The sequence below is a fragment of the Nannospalax galili genome, unplaced genomic scaffold (assembly GCF_000622305.1).
Source record: "Nannospalax galili isolate Female #2095 unplaced genomic scaffold, S.galili_v1.0 scaffold18, whole genome shotgun sequence".
Classification (NCBI taxonomy): domain Eukaryota; kingdom Metazoa; phylum Chordata; class Mammalia; order Rodentia; family Spalacidae; genus Nannospalax; species Nannospalax galili.
Genome location: NW_008346548.1, coordinates 313452 through 335113, shown reverse-complemented (window position 1 = coordinate 335113; position 21662 = coordinate 313452). Strand labels below are relative to the sequence as shown.

Below are 21662 nucleotides of genomic sequence, written 5' to 3'. Positions count from 1 at the left end.
TTTAAAAAAATATTTTATTTATTATTTTTATTTTATGTGTATGAGTGTATTGCCTGCACGTATATGAGTGCACCCGTGTCATGCAATGCCGTGGAGGTCAGAAGAGGGCTTCGGATTCCCCTGGAACTGGAGTTAAGGATGGTTCGTAGCCGCCATATGGGAGCTGGGAATCAAACCCGGGTCCTCTGCAAGAGCAGTCAATACTCTTTACCACTGAGCCATCTCTCCAGAACTGCTTTGTTTAGCTTTATCTGTAGTTCATATTCTTATGCCAGCTATAGGTTAGGGATTCCAATTCTGTTACTCTTTTGTGCCCTTCCCATAGCTGATCTTTGCTTCCATTCTTAGCATAAGTGACTTGGTTAGGAAACCTTCTGATACAAGTTTCTGTTATGACACAGACCAGGATCTCATGCCCTCAGCCAGTTTGTCAATTTGGCTCTACCTCATGGGCAGATGTTTCCAAAGCTACCCATAATATAAGAGAAAGGAGACGGTGGCAGGAGTAAACCCTGACAGCATCAGGGATATCATGCACTCAAAGACACAGTCACAAATCCTTGTACATATGTCAATTCATCTTCACTTGCCAGCAAACTCCCAGAATCTTCTAAGATGTTCAAAACATCTCAACTTCCCTGGCTATCAAAAAAATCTATCAGCAATGATCCTTTAAGTAAATGAAGAATGTCTATAGCTTATTCTATGAATTAAGACATATAAAAGTTTAAATTAATAATATAGTAAATTAATACTATAGTCTAGTATTTTAAAACATAGTACTTAGCATTCAACAGTGTTCGGCAGCTAAGGTCCCAGTGCATATGTGAGTACAGAACTATCTCTAACAAGGGAACCCTCCACTTGTAGATTCCAAACAATCCTAGCACTCAGGAGGCAGAGGCAGGAGGCTCAATGGAAGTTCAAGGCTAGTCTGGTCTGTATAGAAAGTTTCAGGACAACCAGGACTACATAGTAAGACCTTGTCTAAACAAAACAAAACAATGCAAACCTACTCCCTTTTTTGGAGACATGGTCTCACTATCTAGCCTCAGCTGGCCTGGAACTTGCTATGTAGACCATCTCAGGCTGGCCTCAACCTCACAGCCATCCCAAAACCTACCATTTTTAACTAGTCAATGTTCAGTTTAAAATGATCTCCACCCATTCAGCTCCCTCTAAACCTCCACATTGATGTCCAAGTCTCTTGGAATGATTTACTTTGTTTGACTTTTCTGATTTTCTCCCCAGTTCATTTATTATAAATGCCTCATTATTTTACAACTTTGAGAAAGTGGAAAAATAGATTCATTATCATAAGATCTGATAAGCCTGAGATCTTTGGACCTCGGGGAAAATAACAGGTGTACCCAAACTGTTACCCAATGATAATCTAATAAGAAAAAAATCATCCTACCACCTTAAGAACACTTTAAGAAAAACAGAGAACTGAGTGTTCTGTGTAAGTTCTTACTGCCAAGCTAAGTAGTTTTTTAAAATTTATTTTTTATTTAGTTTTCAAATTTATGTGTATGTGTCTATGTGTATGTGCAGGTATGAATGAAACACTCATGGAGGCCAGAAGACATTGGGTCCCTTGGTAGTGGAGTTAAGGATGGCTGTTAGCCACCATGTGGGTGCTGGGAACCAAACCCAGGTCCTTTCCAAGAACATCCAGTGCTCTTAACCACCGAGTCATCTCTCTAGCCCCACAGGCAGTTTTTAAAGAAGCACCAATAATGAGCACTTGACCAGGGCTTGTGTGCAATAACTACAACACTGTTATTCTTTCTTTATTCCAAGATATGTGCACAGCTTTTATAAGTTGTAATGTTGTCCCTCGGGTAACTTATAATATTTGTTACTTTTAGAGAAACTCAATAATGAAACAACTTTTGGGGGACCATTTTTTAGAAAAGAGCAAGAGAAAAAAAATCAAGTAATTCTTAGCTTTGGTGTCACTTACCTATTTGGCCACTGGGTGCCAGAATAGATCTTCCCAGAGTCCCAAATTCAGTCAGTCATGCCCACTGCATCCTAAAGCATGAACAGCAGCAGTCCAGTAAAGCCTTACTGCTCCTCATCACTCCCAGTGCCTCCTACTATACTGACTTCGATGCCAATGATCTTAATAATTCTCAAAAAAAGACTGAAAAAAGCCCAATAGCTGGGCATAGTGGCACATAACTTTAATCCCAGCACTTGAGAGGCAGTGGCAGGTAGATCTCTGAGAGGTTGAGGCCAGCCTGGTGTACATAGTCAGTTTCGGGCCAGCTGGGGTTACAGGGAGACCCTCTCTCAACCTCCCCGCCCCCCCCAAAAAAAAACTACTGATAAGTAGGACATGCTGCAGGTTATGAGCACTCAGAGAGACTGTGATATGCCCTTAAGCTTCCCATAAACTACTACTTTTTATTAGTATATTCTCAACTTTTGCCTGCTTCCCTTTTCCATACCCCTCTACCCTGTGAGCATGCACCGAGGAAAGCATATTTAAGGACACAGCAAGAAGGTAGCTGGTACTGTAGGGACACAGCAAGGGAGCTATCCACAGCCACTAAGCTTGTTCTCACAGAAGACAACTCTGTTGGGCCTCATCTGTGACTTCTACCCTCTAGAATTATAAGAAAGTGCATCTTATCTGAGCCATGTGATCTGTGGTATTTGTCAGGGCAGTCCATGCCCATGCTGCCTACCACAATTAGTAAGCCTGGAGGGGTCACACTGGGCAGGCTGGGCACATACCTGTCCTGTGTTATGGAACCGAGGTACCCACAGAAAATGTTACTCTTTCAGAGCTGACCTCCCATCCACCTCTCGGGGAGGGTGCCTGGCATTGACAGAAAAGAAAATTGGCCTCATTTTCTGCTGTCAGCTTTGGCACCCATGCTCAGATTATCCTCTGACTTGGCCCCTATTATTATTAGGGGGTGATATTTTGGTCTCTCTGATTTGCTTTTTGTTTCTTTACTCAATTTTATTACAAGAAGGATGATCAGGAAGGATGCTATTTGTTGAGCCCATTCAACAATATAAAGCATATAACAATACTGAAGGATATTTAGGGACACAATTAAACTCCATAGACCTTATTAGTACATTAAATTGGGCAAGGGGCAATAAGGGGAGGTACAGAGAGGAGAGGGCATAAAAATACCTTCAAATTATATTGCATGAAAATTACAAAAATTCATTTTAAAAACATTAAAAAAATTAAAATTTTTAAAAATTTAAAAACAAATAACAAAAATACCACCCAATGTGTAATATGTTTGAAATCCAGAAGACCTCTGGGTCATGTCTCTGATTACTGCTTATCATTATGAGAATCAAATTAAATTTGTTGGTCTTCTAAAACCAAAGCATTTACATTTTTGGACATTTTATGTGGTTTTGTGGGGATATGCATATGCTACAGCACTGTGTGGAGTCAGAGGACAACTTGAAGGAGTCAGTTCTCACGTTCCACTCTGTGAGTTCCAGGATTCAAATACAGGTCACTAAACTTGGGGGCAAGCACTTTTACCCACTGAGTCACCTGACCAGCCCCATAAATTATTTTTAAATACCATATGGAATATTAGTTGTCTTTGTAATAAATCTCAACTGTAGAATGTTCCTTTAAAACGATTTGAAAATAAATTGAAAATGTTTTTAATAAAAGTTGATTCTAGCCGGGTGTGGTGGCGCACGCCTTTAATCCCAGCACTCAGGAGGCAGAGGCAGGTGGATCTCTGTGAGTTCAAGGCCAGCCTGGTCTACATAGTGAGTTCCAGGACAGGTGGAGCTACAGGGAGACCCTGTCTCAAAAAGACCAAAAAAAAAAAGAAAAAGTTGATTCTAGTAAAAACAAATCAGAATAATGATGAACTGTCCATGCTTCTACCTTCAAACTTAAAAATATTCTGCAGCCAGGCATGGTGGCTTTAATCCCAGCACGCGGGAGGCAGAGGCAGGTGGATCTCTGTGAGTTCAAGGCCAGCCTGGTCTACATAGTGAGTTCCAGGACAGCTGGGGATACAGGGAGACCCTGTCTCAAAAAAGACCAAAAAAAAAAAATTCTAAAACATGACAATAGTCAAAAATGTGTAACTTCACAGATACAGAGTGGAATGAACGCCAGTAAGAAATCTTTTTAAAATATTTCTTTTCTAGAAATTTTGGAAATTTTTTGGATGCCTCCCAGTAATTTAAATTAATATTCATCTCGGAACATGCACCTGCCTTGAACTGGCCTGGAACTCTCTATGTAGACCAGGCTGACCTCCATCTCACAAAGATTCAAGTGCTGGGATTAAAGGCAAGCGCCACCATGCCCAGCAAGATATCCTTTTTAAAAAGAAAGAGAAAGGAAGAAGAATTTTGGAAGTGCTGGAATTGAGTAAAAAGAACACTGGATGGAGAAACCTTGTCCTCAATCCTACCTCTGTATAGTTAGCTAGCTGCATGCTTTTGGACTAAACCTCTCAATTTCTTTTTCCCTACCAGCAAACCAAAGGTAGCCCACAAGCACTAACGTATCTCTCCATGTAGTCTGCAGGTGTGGGCATGCAGAATTTTTAGAAAGAGAAAAGAGATTTGCTTTTCCATTAGTACTGCCCTGCATCCACTGCCTGAAAGCTTAGATTATGTGTGTGTGTGTGTGTGTATGTGTGTACACATGTATTCATGCTTCTTTATATGTATGTGGGCACATACATGTGCTCATCCCTATGGAGGCCAGAGGACAGCCCTGGGTGTGGTTCCTAAGGAGCCATCCAACTTTTTAAAAATAGTATGCTTATTGATTCCTTGAGAATGTCATAGATGTATTTTGATCACATTCAGATTCTCTCACCAACTCTCAGAGCCACCTCCACCTCCCTACACCTCCCCCCTCACTTCATATCCTCTGTTAGCAAATCTTTAAGGCCTATTGAGCTAATTTGTGTTTCCCAAAGGCACTTGGGTATGAGGTCCATGCCCTGGAGCCTGGTCCACACTCTTTGAGACTTTGAGACACTCTGTCTCCTTGGTGCTGGGATTATAAACACACACCACCATGCCAGCCTGCTCTGCTTTTTATGTAGGTGCTGAGGGTTGAACTCAGATCTTTATATGTACACAGCAAGCACTTTGCCAACTGAGCAATCTCCCTATCCTGTTTCTCTATCCCTGGAAGTTTAGATTTTTAAAAAGTCAATGTAATGGAGATTTTCAAGTTCCAGGTTTTGAAAGAAATGAGGATGGGTTAGATTTGTTAGTTTTTCACCTGTCTTCTAGAAATATTCATTCCTTTTCTGCTCCTTTATAGGGTGAGACTACCACAATGAAAGTCTCAGTCTGCACACAGCTAATACAAAGATAAATGTTAGAAGACATGCCTGGAATTCTATTAAGATTTATAAGAAATTCTTTACCTTCATCAACAGAATCTGAAGTGCTGCTTTTGTCCAGAGAAAGATAATCATTTTTGTTCAAGTCCAGCGACTTTGAGGGCAGTCTACTCAATCTCTTTTCTGAAGTGAGTGAAGGAGTTTTCTTCACATGTTTCTCATTTTGGAGGTCCTCTTTGCCTAATCCCTAAGAGACAAACAACAGTTTAAAAGTAAAACACTGATTTGAAGCTTGGATTTTTACCATAAGAACTTCAGTATTAAAGATGGCTTGGAATGCTGCTTTGTGAAAAATATTTACAGCATTTTGTTTATTAAGGTTGAATGATACCCATGAAATGCTAGGAAATAATGTATACTACCCTGAAGCCTTCTTACATAGTAATGAACAACAAATTTATGGAAAACATCATATAAAAAGGACTCAGAGTTCACAACACGTGAATCACTTAAGCAGAAGGGAAAGGGGCAGAGGACAAAATAACAAGCAATCAGGTCTCTGGGGTGGGCAAGGGAGGAAAGTCAAATGTATTTCCCCAGTCAGTACCTGTCCCCTCACCCATCTCTCAATGTCAGTAACTATAGGAGAAATGGAAAGAAAATAGAGATAAAAGACATGTAAGAGTACAGTGTGGAGAGAAGAAATTAGTTTCATAAGGAACTCAATTGGCTTTACTGTTAAGAGACCAAAAGATTAGGCATTAAAATATATTCAAAATATGATATTATGTATACATTCTGGGAGTGTTTAATAAAGACATGTCATTTCTTTCCTTTTCTGTTTTTTTTTTTTTTTGACAGGGTCTCCCTAGTCCCAGCCCACTCACTATGTAGACCAGGCTGGCCTCCATCTCAGAGAGATTCAACTGCCTCTGCCTCTCAAGTGCTGGGATTAAGACATGTCATTTCTACAGTAAATTAAATGATAGCCACTAAAGTGTAAATGCTATTATTATGTTATAATTCAAGTATAGCAGTACTATAATCAGTAAGGCAATGTAAAAATTCTGCATAAATATACAGCAGAATTCTCTTGCACTGAGTAAGCACAGATGAATGAGAGCAGAAAGCCCTTCTACATCCTGCCCCAGGAGATCTTCCTGGCCCTGAACAGAGATGTACCTCCAGGGAAAATACAGATTTCCATACCGCTCAAGAAGCAGAGTAATAACTGGGACTCAGGACACAACTTATTAAAGGATTAGCCTACTCTACCCAGAGAATGGATTTTGCAGGCATTACAGCTAAAAATCAAGAGTTGACACGTTTGGGAGTTCCACAGTATAAAGCAGCACATTTATGTAGCAGACCAGCGCCTGTGTAACAGGTGCTAAGTGGAGTTCCTCTGTAGGTCCATGCTTACATTTCTCCTTTTTTTGTTAATTTAATTACATTTTCTATTACAAATAATATAGATAAATGCTGCTATGAAAAGGAATTCACCATTTTAATGGTTGGTATTTGTATTATTTTATTTCTTCAGATATTTTTCTGTACTTCACAAATTTTTACAAATATTAATTTTATAATGAGCATATTTTCTTTTGGGAAAAAAAGTTGTTTCCGAGTTTTGGTAGTTCCAGTTTATTGGAAGTAAAAAATTAAGCAAGGTGAATGACAGACAATATTTCTTGATGTCTAAAAGCTGATAATCTCACCATACTACTCTTGGGAAAAAAAGATCCACCTTCCACAACATGAAACATCTACAGTAAACATCAATCATAGACACACACACACACACACACACACACACACACACATGATTGATCTCTATGGTTGATCTAATACACTATTAGTTTCTTACATTCCATTCCAGTACCAAGAGAACGAGTGAGTTCTGTCAGGGACAGAACTAGAGATAAGAACCAACAGGTTAAGTACTTTGGGAGGCATTACAGAAGACAGATTCAGGGAGGTTATGAAGGACTGGAGAGAGATTAGCAGTTCTGAAAACTCAGTTCTCAAAATCAGACTTTTGTAAAAGACTGAGACTGCAAGAAATCTATTTTGTTACCTCCCCACAATTGACTGGTTTCATCTTCTCAGTGAGAACATAAATTGTAATGATTAACTTCCAGAATCACATTCCTTATATAGGAGTGTTTCTGAATTTCAAGTTTGGTTTCAGTTTGCTTTGCTTTTGCTTTTGCTTTGAAACAGTGTAGCACTGACTGTCCTAGAACTCCTAGCCTTGAACTCACAGAGAGCCCCCTGCCTCTGCCTCCCAAATGCTGTGATTATGCCCAGCTAAAATCTGTAAGTTTTGCAAGAAACCCACAACACAAAAGTAATCTGAGACAGATGCATGATGGTTGATGGCTGCCTAAAACAATAACTTGGGGACCTTTCACATGAATATTTTCTATTTCAGTGTTTTCCCAACATTTACTGTGAGGGGATGCTGCGAGCCCATTGCTAAGGACATGCAGATTCATTTTCAATTATCACAGCTTATGGTTTTAGGACACTTAATGAGTGCTAGGATTTGTCCTCAATACCTTCACATATGTCAGTTTATTTCATTCTTATTTTAGAAACCCTATGAGTTACTACCCTCACTTTATAGTAAGAAAGTAAAGGAAAAGCTTAAGGAATTAACTTTTTCAAGGTTGTGCAGTTACAAGGCTGGAGAGATGGCTCAGTGGTTAATTGCACAGGCTGCTCTTGCAGAGGACCCAGGTTCGAGTCCCAGTACCCAACCATCCATAACTCCAGTTCCAGGGCAATCAATGGCCCCTTCCGACCTCTATGGGCATTGCATGACATGGGTACACTTACACACATGCAGGTAATACACTCAGACACATAAAATAAAATAATAAATTAAAAAAAGACTGTGCTGTTAGCAAGTGGCCGGAGTAGGCTCTGAAACCTAAACGCTACTCTAAACCAATCAGTCCAGCTGCAGGCCTCACACAGCGAAAGCTCTGTACAGAAGCACTCTCAGCACTCAGAAGGTGCTCATTAAATACCAGATTCTTCACTAAGAAAATGGCTCATCAGAGAAATGAATTTGTGTCTGTGGCAGAAAACAGACAAAATGTGTTGGGACACACTCCTCTGCCAGAAGAAAGGAAACCATGAGAGATTTCTGGTCATTTAAAAAAGACAAAAGAGCCTATCTGACGGGGCTGCCACTGCAGAGGGGACAAACTAAGTACAAAATAATAACACAATGATGATAATAATAATGAGCCAGATGTGGTGGTAAATGCCTGTGAACCCAGCTCTTGGGACACTGAGGAAGGAGGGTCACAGATTCAAGGTCAGTCTGAGTTATACAGCAAGACTATGTCAAAATAAACCAAGATAACAATGACAGCTCCAAGTGATTGAAACTTGATGAAGTTTAAAAACTAATACACTTATGATACTTGAAAAAAAAATTAAGAGGCTAGAAAAATGGCTCAGCAGTTAAGGGCACTGGCTGCTCTTGCAGAGGACCTGACTTCAGTTCCCAGCACCCACATGGGGGCTCACAACCACCAGATCCATCATCCTCTTCTGGACTCCATGGGCACTACATGCACATGCTACACTTACATACACACAGGCAAAATGGTCATATACATAAAATGTAAATAGATTTTTTTTAATGAAGCAGATCATCAGCTAACTAAAAAGCCCAGTCGCTCATCTGTAATATGTGACTTAAGAAGCTTCCTGTGTACTGCTACTCAGCCTGCTGCTCAGAGGCTCATCTCCCTCATTCAAAGCAGATTTTCTCCACCACCCACATTCCTCTCTGTCTTGCTACATCATAAATGGTCTTTAGTCTCTTAATAGATTTTGTTCAGGGACCTGCAGGTAGCTCTGCACCTTACCTAACTCTGAAAAAAAAAACCATATTTTTCCTACATTAATTACCTTTGCTATTTACAGATTCTTCTAAAATCAAGTAACATGTTGACATTCCAAGCCTTTGAACATTTTACATATTGCATTTTTATTTGCATCTACATTATGATAAACATACATTGATGTCGGGTGTATTTCTTAAGGAATGGTATACTAACTCCTTTTGATGAATTTCCATCCAGCAACTCTGTTTCTGAAACTCGGCTAATTGATTCACGTGTGAAAGTGATGGGCTTGGGTGATTTTTCATCTCTTTCCCCAGAGTCTTCCACACTGCTTCTTCCTGGACTTCTATAGGAAACACATCATTACAGAAACATAAGGTCACCTCCACACAAACAAGTGATTAGTTCTCCTCACTGAGGCCCTTTGCTATTATAAATCATCTTGACAACAAATAGATTATTATATTGTGACAAATAAGCTCCTAGGTATAACAAGGTCTCTTCTTAAATAACGTACCAACTGACTTTATTTTTGAAAATAAAACATATGCTCAGATGCAATTCTACAAATTTCAGAAACCATGAAAAATTTAACAAAGTACAAGTGGCCACAGCAGCAGCTAATCAAACATATATTGCTTGTTGAAGCTTCAGCTGTCCACAACCACAAAGCTGTGCCAGGAGACATTTTGAGCTAATCACCACTCAGCACCAGTTAGCAGTTTCACGTCACCTTGACTCTGACTTAGTCCCAGCAGAAGTGGCCAGACCCTCTAGAAGCAGAAGTTCCTCATGTCTAAACATAATTCCAATCAACTGGGCTGAGGCAGGATACAAAGACAGGAAAAATTAAGGGACTATGGGAAGGGAAAGAGGCTCCTCACCCTGAGATTTGCATTTCCATTTCACTGAAAGTCAAGAAACTTCAACACAACATATAAAATAGTACTGCAAAGATAGTACTTGTCTTCCCAATGACATCTCCAGCAAGGATGTTAAAAACAACAAACTGTGCTTACTTGGGGCCAGAATGTTTTTAGTTATATATAAATGGCCTTATGTTTAACTGTGTTAGCACTCCTCACTAGCCCCCAAATCTTAAGCGATACACTTCATAAAACCACTTCATAACTTCATCTAGAACAGAAAATTCTTTAAGAGAACTAAGTAAACCTTAAACTTAAATTTTAAAACTTTAACTTTTAACTTTTCTTACTCTTTAATTTTTTTTATATATATATATACACTGTAAAGATTCCCAAGTATGGCTTTCTCTTGAGAAGCCTGCACTCATGTCTTAAATGTGTTTTCTTTCCTAGAGGCCGAGGTCTGTCTCTGCCTCTGTCTCTCTGTCTCCCTCACCCCATGCTTAAAGCATTACTGGCTCCTATCACTCTTATCTTTACTCAGTACACTTGTTTGATTCTGACCTGTCCTGAAATTCTTTTCTGAGGTATAGTCAAGGATCCAGCTTCACCTGAGTGAAGGTCCCTAAGGATGGGGGAGGCTGTAGCAGGCTACTAGTGACTGAGTCCCCTACTGACAAAACCTTTCTCCTCATTTATCTAAACCCCTAAGAATAAGGTGCAAAAAAACAGCTTCAAATGGCTGTACAGCCAAGACTATAGAAAATGTTCTAAGACCCGCTTCTCTGCTTTTCACGGTCAGCTATTAATATATAAGGGGCAAAACTAATTCCCAGTGATCCATCATTGGACAGTTACCATTCCCATATAATCATTGTGTGTACTTAACGCTCTTCTGAAACAAAGTGTCAGCCTAATGTCTTATGCAATATTATCCCGCTAAAAGGTATTTCAGCCCTATTTTACTCTGCCTAAATAATGGTTGGTAGGTTTTGCTACAAGCTCACTCCTGGACAGGCAGAATCAGAGGGCTCTGAGGGAACTGAGAGAAAAAAAAAATGGATCCTTGAAACTAGCTCATCAGTTGAGTAGAGAAAGGAAAGGAAGAAAGAGTGGGAAAGACTGGGAGCAGAGAAGAAGTCTACGGAGAGCTGAGGAAATAAAGGTTTGAAGTAGACTTGCTTCCTTCAGAGGCAGAAGAGCAAAGCAGGCCGGGGAATAAGGATCCTGCTACGTATTTTCTTAGAAAGCATTCATCCACCAGAAGAAAATACAGCTTTGCTGGTGACCTCAAAAGTATATGAAACACCTGGTCAGAAATACCTATTTTTTTCCTGCTTCACAGACTAGAAACTTTACAAGCAAGGACCTTGAACATTACCCAATCCAACTGCCTCATTTTCACAGATGAGTCAATCGAGGTTCAGAAATGTTTAAGATTTGCCTGAGATTGCTCAGCTACAGGTAGTGCACACCACAATCCAGATCTTGTTAACCACAACCCAAGGCTCTTTGCAGTAGCAAGCTGATTTGGTATCCAGCTTTAGTGCCTGAGGAAGACTAGTAATCTCTATAAGGACAACAGTGCAATGGAAAAATTTAACTTTACAGGAAACTAATAAAATATACATGTGTAGTCATGTGGAAAAAGCTATAAAATATTGATGCTAAACTGAGATACTATAGATAGGACCAGCAGATTACACAGAGGAGGGAAAGGTTTGTGTACATATTAAGACTTTCAAAATATTTACAAGATTTTTTGTCCTCTTTTTATATATAACATTTATTAATTTTGTGTGTGTGCACGCACACACATCTCAGTGACCCAATTTTGCTGTATTTCTTTTTATTTTTATTTTACGTGTATGAGCATACTGCCTGCATGTATGTGAGAGCACCCGTGTCATGCAATGCCGCGGAGGTCAGAAGAGGGCTGCAGATTCCCCTGGAACTGGAGTTAAGGATGGTTCATAGCCGCCATGTGGCTGCTGGATATTTTTAAGCACAGCTTTTTTAAGGATATAATTGACATACCATAAAATTCACTCACCCTAATGTATACAATTCAGTTGCTCACAGGGTCGCACAGCTATGACCACTACTTAATTTTAGAATACTTTCATCTTCCCATGAAGAAACCTTCAGCAGTCACCCCCATTCCCTCTGTCTCAGCCCCAGGAAGCTATTACTGTACTTTACAGAGTTACCATTCTGTATTTCATTCATACACAGGGACTCCTACTGTAAATGGTCTTTGGTTGCTGGCTTCTTTCAGTTAGCATGTTTGCTATAGAGTTTTAACATGCCATCTTTATTTTTATTGCTATGGCCTCAATCACCATTGAATATGGTGCACTTTTACTTGTATGGGTTAGTCAAAATGTTCACTCTTCGAAATGAATGTGTGAAAATAATCTTGCTCTACTCATTTCTCTTTCATACTGCCTGCTGCACCATCGTGATCCTTGTATTACCATCACCTGTATACCCACATTATTAAACACTCCTTTCACTAATGTAGTCAAATATTCACTGAGTATCAAACACTCCAGGCACTATGCTAGGGGGGTCCTTGAGGAAAAGTCCCAGTACCACTCTATCGGTACTTGCTCCACTGTCTTCTAGAAACTCAGACTTCACCAGTTACTTTTCCAGATCCTTAACAAAATGATTTACTAAATCTGAGCATTAAGCAAATCCTAAGAGATAGTTTAAACTTCTTCAAGTCCTCCATTTGCTTACCAATTCAGCAAATGATTCTCTGCCCCAATTTCATCTTACTCCACCACAAAGAACAGAGTCAAACTACACCCAGTGATGAACTAATAGAATTGGTAGAAACTAAAATAATTCCATTTTAATAGCTAATAATATATCTTGATGTTTAAATCACTTCTGTACCTTGGCTGCACATTTTCTTCAACTGACAACAAGTTTTCCATTTCTTCAGCATTTAAGGCCAGCTTGGTGCCATAGTTCTGCTGGAGAAGTTGCCAAAATTCCTGTCTGGTCAGGCTCTAGGATGACAGACACATTACACTGAGTACTGAAAGCTATAACAGAGAAGAGAACACAGTAATTCAAGATAAGAACCAATGTCAAAATGACCTATGATACAAGTAGGAGGAGTGTGGTTTTGTAGCCAATTTATTAATCTATTTTCTGGTGTTTATAAAATTGGGTTGATGAGATGTGTGTCTACTGAGAGTGCATGCACCCACAAGGCTCTGAGTTCAATACCCAGCATTGAAAAAGAAAAAATTAATTATGCATATCAAGCAAGAGTTGATATAATAAATAGATACAGGGGCTGGAGAGATGGCTCAGAATTTAAGAACACTGGTTGCTTTTGCAGAAGATTTGGGTTCAATTCCCAGCACCCACATGGCAGGTAATGACCATCTATAACTCCAATTCCAAGGAAATCCAGCAGCCTCTTCTGACCTCCATGGGCACTGCATGACATGGGTGCACTTACATACATGCAGGAGACACTCATACGCATAAAATAAAAATAATAAAATATTTTTATAAATAGATAAAATAATTTTTTCCCTGAAATGGGGTTTCCTCTGGTCCAGGTTCAAGCTATTCTCCCTAATAGCTAGGACTAAGGTGCACACGTCACCTAGAAAATGGTAGTTTTTCAGAGTGTGCAATAACGTAACTTTTGCACACGTGAAGTAAAGATGTTTAAAATGTCCTTTTTATACAAATAAGTTACTTAAATTTCTGGCAATTACTGATCTGAAATCCAAACAACTTACCATCACCATTCAGAGTTCCAAATGTCAATTCAGAATCAATACTTTTAATTCACAATGAATTTAAATATGTTAGGCACTTTTAGAACTTTGTATGACCAGTAAGCTTTAAATTATAGTTTCCTAAAATATAAAATTCAAGAGAATGGTCTGCAGAATATTTCCTTTAATTCACTTTTAAGAAAGTCCGGCTTGTTCTATCTATATGGACGGCAAATCAGTATAACAATCACCAAATACAGGGGCTGAAGAGATGGCTCTCCAGTTTAGAGCACTTCTGTATCAGAGGACAGGAGTTCAAGTCCCAGCTGTATGGTGGCTCACAAATACCTGTAACTTCAGCTCCAAGGGCTCCAACAAGCCCCTCTGACCCCCATGGGTACCCCCCAAACACATACACAAATAAAATTAAATTTTAAAAAAATTTTATTTATTTTTATTTTATGTATATGAGTGTATTGCCTGCATTTATGTGATTGCACCCATGTCATGCAATGCCACGGAGGTCAGAAGAGGACTTTGGATTCCAAATCACCAAATACAGCAAATTAGTACACTACATAGTGAAGCAAGAACATATTATGGAAACTAAAAGACTGATTTCTGGAAGGATTATAGCCAGTTATGGAATTAATCAAGAAAAGAGAGGCAGCACTTGAAGCAACTGCCAAAAAGATTCTTCACCTCTTTCATGCATTCCGGAGATACTTATTGAAAATGACATGTTTACTGCACTGGATCCTAAGGGGTGTAGAATCCATCTCAAAGTTGAGCTCCTGACTTACTTCTAACATATTTGAAGAGATTCAGGACACTCTTAAATATGACATGCATGGTTTCTGCACTAAAGCACTGGTAGAGTCAACATGACATGAAAGTGTAAAGGAAGGAAATGCTGTGTGGATTGGGGGGGGGGGGCAGACAAGGCACCACAGTAGAAAAGGGATTTCAGCCAGGCCGAAAGAAAGATGTGGGGGAAGGAGGAACAAGAGAAGCTGGGGAAGAACACAAATACAGAGGGAATACAAGAAAACAAGTAAGGGTTGTCATGAAGTCACTAGATAATTTACCAGCCCAATTAGAGAAAAAAATTAAAGCTAGGAAACAGAAGAGGTAAATATTTAATGGGGCCAAATGTATAAACACCTTTAGTTTGTCCCTGATATTCCTATGGCAAATCCATTTCCCTTTTCCCTTCCCTTCCCTTTTCCTCCTCTAGCAGCTATGGTACCTTTATTTTACAAGATGACTTTCATTACATCTCATGGAACCTCAGAGTTTAAAAAGAAAATTTCTTCGCTTTACTGCTAGTTCCCAATTTTCCAGATTATTAGAATAGTAATGAATAGCAAAGAAGAGTTTATGACAGTCCAGATGCTATTATCAATATTTCAAAACTTCAAAAATATCCAAATAATTACCTACAATAAGGGAGTTCAAGCTAAGTAAAATGACAAGCTTCTTTGCTTAGAGCTGGCCTGGAGTGGGACTCTCAGGCTGCTGAACTCTCACCGAAAATAAAATGTGTTCAGGAAATTTTGTTATGTTTACTGTTTAATATAACCACCTTTTTTGGGGGGGGGTGGAGAAAGTCTTTTAAAATGGAATTTCTAGAGTAGAAAAATAGAGAAGACCATTAGGGGGAGAGAGTTAGGGACGACTGTCCTTGATCTGAAAGGAGCTTGACTTTGACTCCAGAGATTCATTTCTAAACTGTTTTCATAGCAACAATCCACATTACTAATTAATTAATTCTTCCAAAGACATTGACATTTAATGTCAAAAAAGTGTAGTTAGCTTTATCAAAAGAACCAGCCAATTTTCAGTACACTTACATAAAATTAATGTTTCCTTAAAACTTTTCTTGAACTAGACATTTCAAAAGGTAAGACTAAAGCAAACAAGTAAATCAATGGTGCCAACTCGGAGCTTCCTAACAGCAAAAGAAATTCAATCAGCATTTCAAGTAAAATGCTGATAATAAAATCCTGTTTTATATGACTACATAAACATATGTTTAAATTCTTTGTCAAATACTGTAAGAAAGTTAATTAGCAAGGTAATTCCAATATACTTTTTGATCCATTGGTTATAATATGACTAGTTAATGGAAAACAAAATAAAATTCATTTAATTCACAATGTTACAGATTTGCTAATTTGTTTAAAATGACTTTTTCTACAAGGTTGTCCAACTGTCATAAAAATGTGGTTATTTATAGTCATGCTGAACATTTAAACATGCCCAGCCTGATAGTCACAATTTCTTCAATATTCAGCAGCAAAACCAACTTGTCTGAGGTAACCCTTAAAAAATAACCTAAATTTTTCAGGAAAGTTGACCACCTACCTGTGGACAAAGGAGTGGCTCCCTGGTTCAGCCTAGAGTACTTTAACAAAGTAAAGATGAACCCAGCAGTAATCAGATAGGACTTGAAAGTCAGCAGATCAATTTCTGGCCCAGAAAGCTTTGTATTCTATGTATTCTGTAAAGTCTCTAGCTACAGGAAAGCTTCAAAAATTTAATAACAGCTATGAAAAATCACTACTTCAATTTCCTATTCTGTTATGAGGCACTCTTCTGTATAAAAGCCAAGTTCTTCTGCAGTTTAAAGCTCTTCATTTGTAACTTCCTGGTTCCTAGCACCAGCAGTCTTTCCAAGGCTGCAGGTCAGAATGCAGAATTGGAAGTTACACCTCACTCTACAGGTTCCCAAGCCACTCCTACTAGAAGAGGCTAGGTAAACAGCATTTTATTAAAGGGACCGTTCCCAGTTTCTTCTGTTCTACACACAGATTAGAAACAAAATATGTATGAAAATACCTAACTTATGCCCAAGGAATGTAAAATATCTACTGAATTTTATTTTAACTCCACTTAAAAAATAACTGTTAAAAAACAACAAAAATTAACCATTAAGAGGCCAGAGAAATGGCTCGACAGTTAAGAGCATTAACTGCTCTTATAAAGAACCTGAGTTCCACTCCCAGCACCCACATAGCAGCTAACAACCATCAATAACTCCAGTTCCAGGGGATCCAACACCTTCTTCTTACCTCTACAGGCACGTCATAACACGGGTGGACATACACGCATGTAGGCAATACACTCATACACGTAAAATAATTCTTAAAAAAAGTTAGCTGTTAAAGGCAGGGTATGTTAGTCCCAGCACTTGGGAGGCAGAGGCAGGTGGATATCTGTGAGTTCAAAGCCAGTGAGTTCCAGGACAGCTGGGGCTACAGGGAGACCTTGTCTCAAAAGACCAAAAAATAAAAATTAACTACTAAAGCTTAAACTTCTCCATGGCAACACTCACTTCAACTCTAGCAGGTCATTAATTTTTGTTCATGTACCAATTCAATACTGCTGTAGCACTCCCATCAGACTCCTGCCTTCACTGACTAGCACAGAGCCTACTTCCTTAAGTAGTGTAAATGGAATGTCAGGGAAGAGCCAGCTATTCCAGTAGAGGAATTCCAATCAGCAATCAAGCACTCGGCACATCTTTAAGGTGACACCTTGATTACTCAATAAATTCTTTCCTTTGAAAATATTTCTGGCTTTAGTTCATTCAGAATAAATTCCTGGCTGAGACCCAGACTATAACAAACAGGACAGGGAGCTCATCTACCAATTCTAATTTATCCCAAGAAAATCAACTATCTTTCTAAATGAAAGACTAAAACATGTCCTAATTTCTGCCAACTCACCCATTAACAGCATACAGATGGATCAAATGCCACTTGATGAACTGCAAGACCAATGTCTGAGAGTATTAAGACCTGATCACTTTATACAACGGCTGAGTGAGACCAGAATGACACTAAAGAACTCCACTCCCTCCAGTGAAGGAAGCACACCTGGAGACCAGCTCCCACTGTAAAGACCAGGGCCTTTAACATATTAATTAGTTCTAGTTGGCAGAAATTGTAAGCATATATTTTTACATTACTCTGTTAACCAAATAACTGAGAAAACGCATCTGCAATTGATATTTATCTATATCTTTCACTAACTACAAAAATCCTTACAGAAAAACAAACTACTGGCAGATTAGAAAAAGCCAGATTTAGTAGGCTTAAAGAAGAAAATAGAACCTACAAAAGTTGAGTCCTTAAGAAAGCCCAACCTGCAGTGAGTGGCAGTGGAATGGACAGCATAAAAGGTTGAGGGAAATACCAGAGACTTAAGAGGAAGATTCAGAAACAATGACATCATGGAAGTATACAAGGGTGTCAAACGCTGTTGAAAGATCAAGTGAGATGAGCATGTGACAAGCAGTGTGGCAAATGCCAGCATCCAGAGGAGTGAGGCAGATGGCACTTGGGTCCCTTGACTGGACTGTGTGCACTGTGGGGCAGGATGAACAGCCAAGTCATGAAGAGCTTTGTATGCCATTACTGAATAACATGACCTTTACACTGCAAAAAATATAAAGAGACCTACGGTTTCATGTAGGAAACCAATGGCTTTACAGCTGTGCTTTCAAAAGACACTTTTAAGACTACCACTTGGTGCCATGTGTGGTCATGCACACTTTTAATTCCAGCACTCTGGAGGCAGAGGCAGGCACATCTCTGTGAAAGCAAGGCCAGCCTGGTCTACATAGTGAGTTGGTTACAGAGAGACCCTGTCTCAAAAAAAAAAAAAAAAGGAAAAAAAAAAAAAAAGACTACCACCATTTGGCAACAACCTCAAAAACAGATTAGAGTGTTGAAAATATAGCTAGATAAGTGATGAAGACCTTTATGGCAGAGTAGATATGACTGGTGAAAATAGATGTAAGAAATGAGGGTATGTCCAGGGTTCTAGGTTGGGTGACAGGCCTGAAGTTGGTTTAATTCACAGACCAAGTTGGGTAAGTGGAAGAGTGCTGCCAACCAAAAAGTAGGGGGAGGGGGCGGGGGAGGAAGAGTCATCATCGTCTTCCATCCTACCACTCGGGTGGAGTCAAACAGTAATCACAAAGTTGAAGATAGGTGAGACTCTGAGCAAAGGTAGACAGCTTTAGCAAAAACCTGTGACCTGGAAGAAGCCTGATAATTCATCTCTTTCTCATCTCTCTACATTTCTGTACTGATCAAAGTCTGCCTCTGCACTCTCCTTTTCTGTCCTAAGTTCTCTGTTCTTGGCCTACGTCTAACTAAGCCTCCTTCAGACTGACATATTCTTTCTTTATATTTATACACTAATGCATTTGATCAGTTGTTTTAAAGTCTTTTCTTTTATAACACTCCTAACAGATAGGACTCTCTTCTGTCACCATTCTATTCAGTGATTCCCCAAACAGAAGCTGGAGTGACATACCAGAACTTGGGGACGGTGAGTCTACCTACATTTACACAGCCCCACCACCATCACCTCATGCTTGAATCTAAGAACACATACTACCTTACCTGGGAATAAGACTGAAAGTCATGCTGTCTAAGACTTAAATTTTTACATGAGTACAAATTTCTGCTCTATGAGGCCCTGGGTTTAAATATTTATTCTCAGGATAGATTCTTTCATAATTTTTTAATTTTTTATCTTTGGGTGTATGATATGTATGTTCATGTTTGTATAAGTATGGACATGTATGTATCACAGCATGCATGTAAAGGTCAGAAGACAATCTTGGGTGTCAGACTTCACCTTCTACTCGGAGCCAGGGTCTCCTGTTTGCTGCTATGGATGCTGGGCAAGCTGGCCTGTGAGCTCTCAGCAATTCTCCTATCCTCATCTCCCATCACACATGTGCTACCGTGTCCTGGTTAGTGGATTGTGGGGGATCCAAACTCAGTAGCAAGTACTTTACCCACTGAGCCATCTTCCCACCCAAGCACTCTGAAATTTCCAAGGAGAGTTATCTTCCCTGTAGCCCTGTAAAAGAATGTGAGTTCTTTTATAGGAGAGTAAATAGTACAGAAAGTGAAATTTGATTCTATAAAAATCCGGTCTATATTACTGGTTATCCTAAATCTAGTAACAAAATAACATCAATAGAATATAAAAATTCAACCGAGCTTTAAGAACAACTAAACTTTTAAAAAAATATTTTATTATTTTTATTTTATGTGTGTGGGTACCGTAATGCCTGCATGTGTGTAAGTGTACCTTTGCTGGGCAGTGTCTGGGGAGGACAGAAGAGGGCATCAGATCCCCTGGAACTGGAGTTACAGTCCCTTGCTAGCCACCAGGTGGGTGCTGGGAATCAAACCCAGGTCCTCTGCAAGAGCAGCCAGTGCTTTTAACCACTGAGCCATCTCTCCAGCCCAACAACAAAACTTTTGATTTTTAACCCTTGTTATTTCTGATACTCATACACATGTGCATATAAGCATACATACCTTGTTTCCTTATTAATTCAAGTATTTGGAAAATAGAATTTCTTTGTTATTTTGAGATAATTCTTCCTGTATCACTAGAAGGTTAAAAAACTGAATTAAATATATAACTGAATTTAGGGTAAACCCTTGATTCTGAAAGAAAATCTGTCTCTTCACCCCATCCTCTGCTTTTCCTTTGACAAAGAGAACTGCAATATCTTGTTAAGGTAGTTCTTATCCAGATGCCAACTCACTGAGATTCTGACAAATTGGGTCATTTAGAAAGTATTTATTGAGCATCTGCTACATGTCACAGACAATTTATTTCCAAAACTGGCATTCTGTGGAGAGCAAAGGGACATAGTTCCTTTGACAGATGCTTAGGTCATGAAGTCCCAGACTGCACAGAGTAAGTGGAGACATAGGCCACCAGCTATGTGGTAGACACTGAGCTTTGTCACTGGATGTGTGAACAGTGAACAAGAAAGGCCTGGCCTTTGTCCTTTAGGTGTTTATAGCCAAGCAAGGAGAATGAAAATTAAACAAGGAATTACAACTGCGATAAATATTATAAAGGGGAAATAAAACTGTAACGACAAAGGAAGGGCTGGAAGTGACTTCAGATTTATTAAGGAGATTTAGTTAGAGCGAGCAGTGTGAGTCAGAGGCTCAGGAGTCTCGGGCAGAGCGTTTTTGAAAATTTTCTACACACACAGAAAGCAGAACATTTAATAAGAGAAGGCAATGAAACATTTGAGCCATGGCTGGACAGGTGGGCTGGGCCCAGATTATATAGCCCTATATCAAAGTTTAGGGCAATATGTATTAATCAGGAAGCTAAAATAAGTCCCTGTCACCACAAAAATAAAATAAAAAGCATAAAGTAACAAAAAAACAAGTCAGTCTCAGCCATATTTTTTAAAACAACACAACTTTGGCTGCAGTATTGTTTAGGGCTCGACAAACTGTTTCTGTAAAGGGCCATATAGTAAATATGCGCTTGGTGGCCATATGGTCTCTGTCACAGATTCTCAGCTCTGCTGTTAGTGTGAAAACATAAACAAATGAGGATGGCTGCGTTCCAATAAAACTTTATTTATGGGCACCAAACTTAGAATTTCATATAATTGACAAGTATCACGAAGAATTATTCTTTTGTTTTTGTTTTTGTTTTTCCTTTTTAGCCATTTAAAAATCTAAAGCATAAAATTAACCAGGCCTGGTGGCACTTGTGAAGATAAAGCTGGAGGATCACAAATTCAAGGACAACTTGGACTACAGACCTTGTCTCATCCATTCCTTATGTACAGTTTCAACACAGGAGGCAGGGGTTGTGGTGGATTGGTTTAAAATAAAGCTCAGGGCCGGGTGTGGTGGCGCACACATTTAGTCCCAATACTCTGGAGGCAGAGGCAGATGGATCTCTGTGAGTTTGAGGCTAGCCTGGACTACATAGCAAATTTCGAGCCAGCTGGGGCTACATGGAGACCCTGTCTCCATAAGACCAAAAAATTAAAATAATAAATAAAATTAAATT

The 21662-nt window shown here is 39.2% G+C and overlaps 1 protein-coding gene across 3 annotated transcripts in view; it reads right to left on the bottom strand.

The window, feature by feature from the left end:
- Positions 1-21662, bottom strand: part of Gramd1c (GRAM domain containing 1C) — a 101482-nt gene that overhangs the window by 29215 nt on the left and 50605 nt on the right. Inside the window, exons 1-4 of one of the 3 annotated variants that reach the window (XM_029568237.1) lie at positions 16164-16470; positions 12952-13103; positions 9395-9527; positions 5400-5562 (exon numbers count right to left, since the gene is read on the bottom strand). In XM_029568237.1, coding sequence (XP_029424097.1) covers positions 5400-5562; positions 9395-9527; positions 12952-12992 — 337 coding nt within the window. In that variant the 5' untranslated portion in view covers positions 12993-13103; positions 16164-16470. Of the gene's footprint in view, positions 1-5399; positions 5563-9394; positions 9528-12951; positions 13104-16163; positions 16471-21662 lie in introns of those variants that run through there. The other 2 variants (XM_029568236.1, XM_008842853.3) reach the window with 2 other exon arrangements.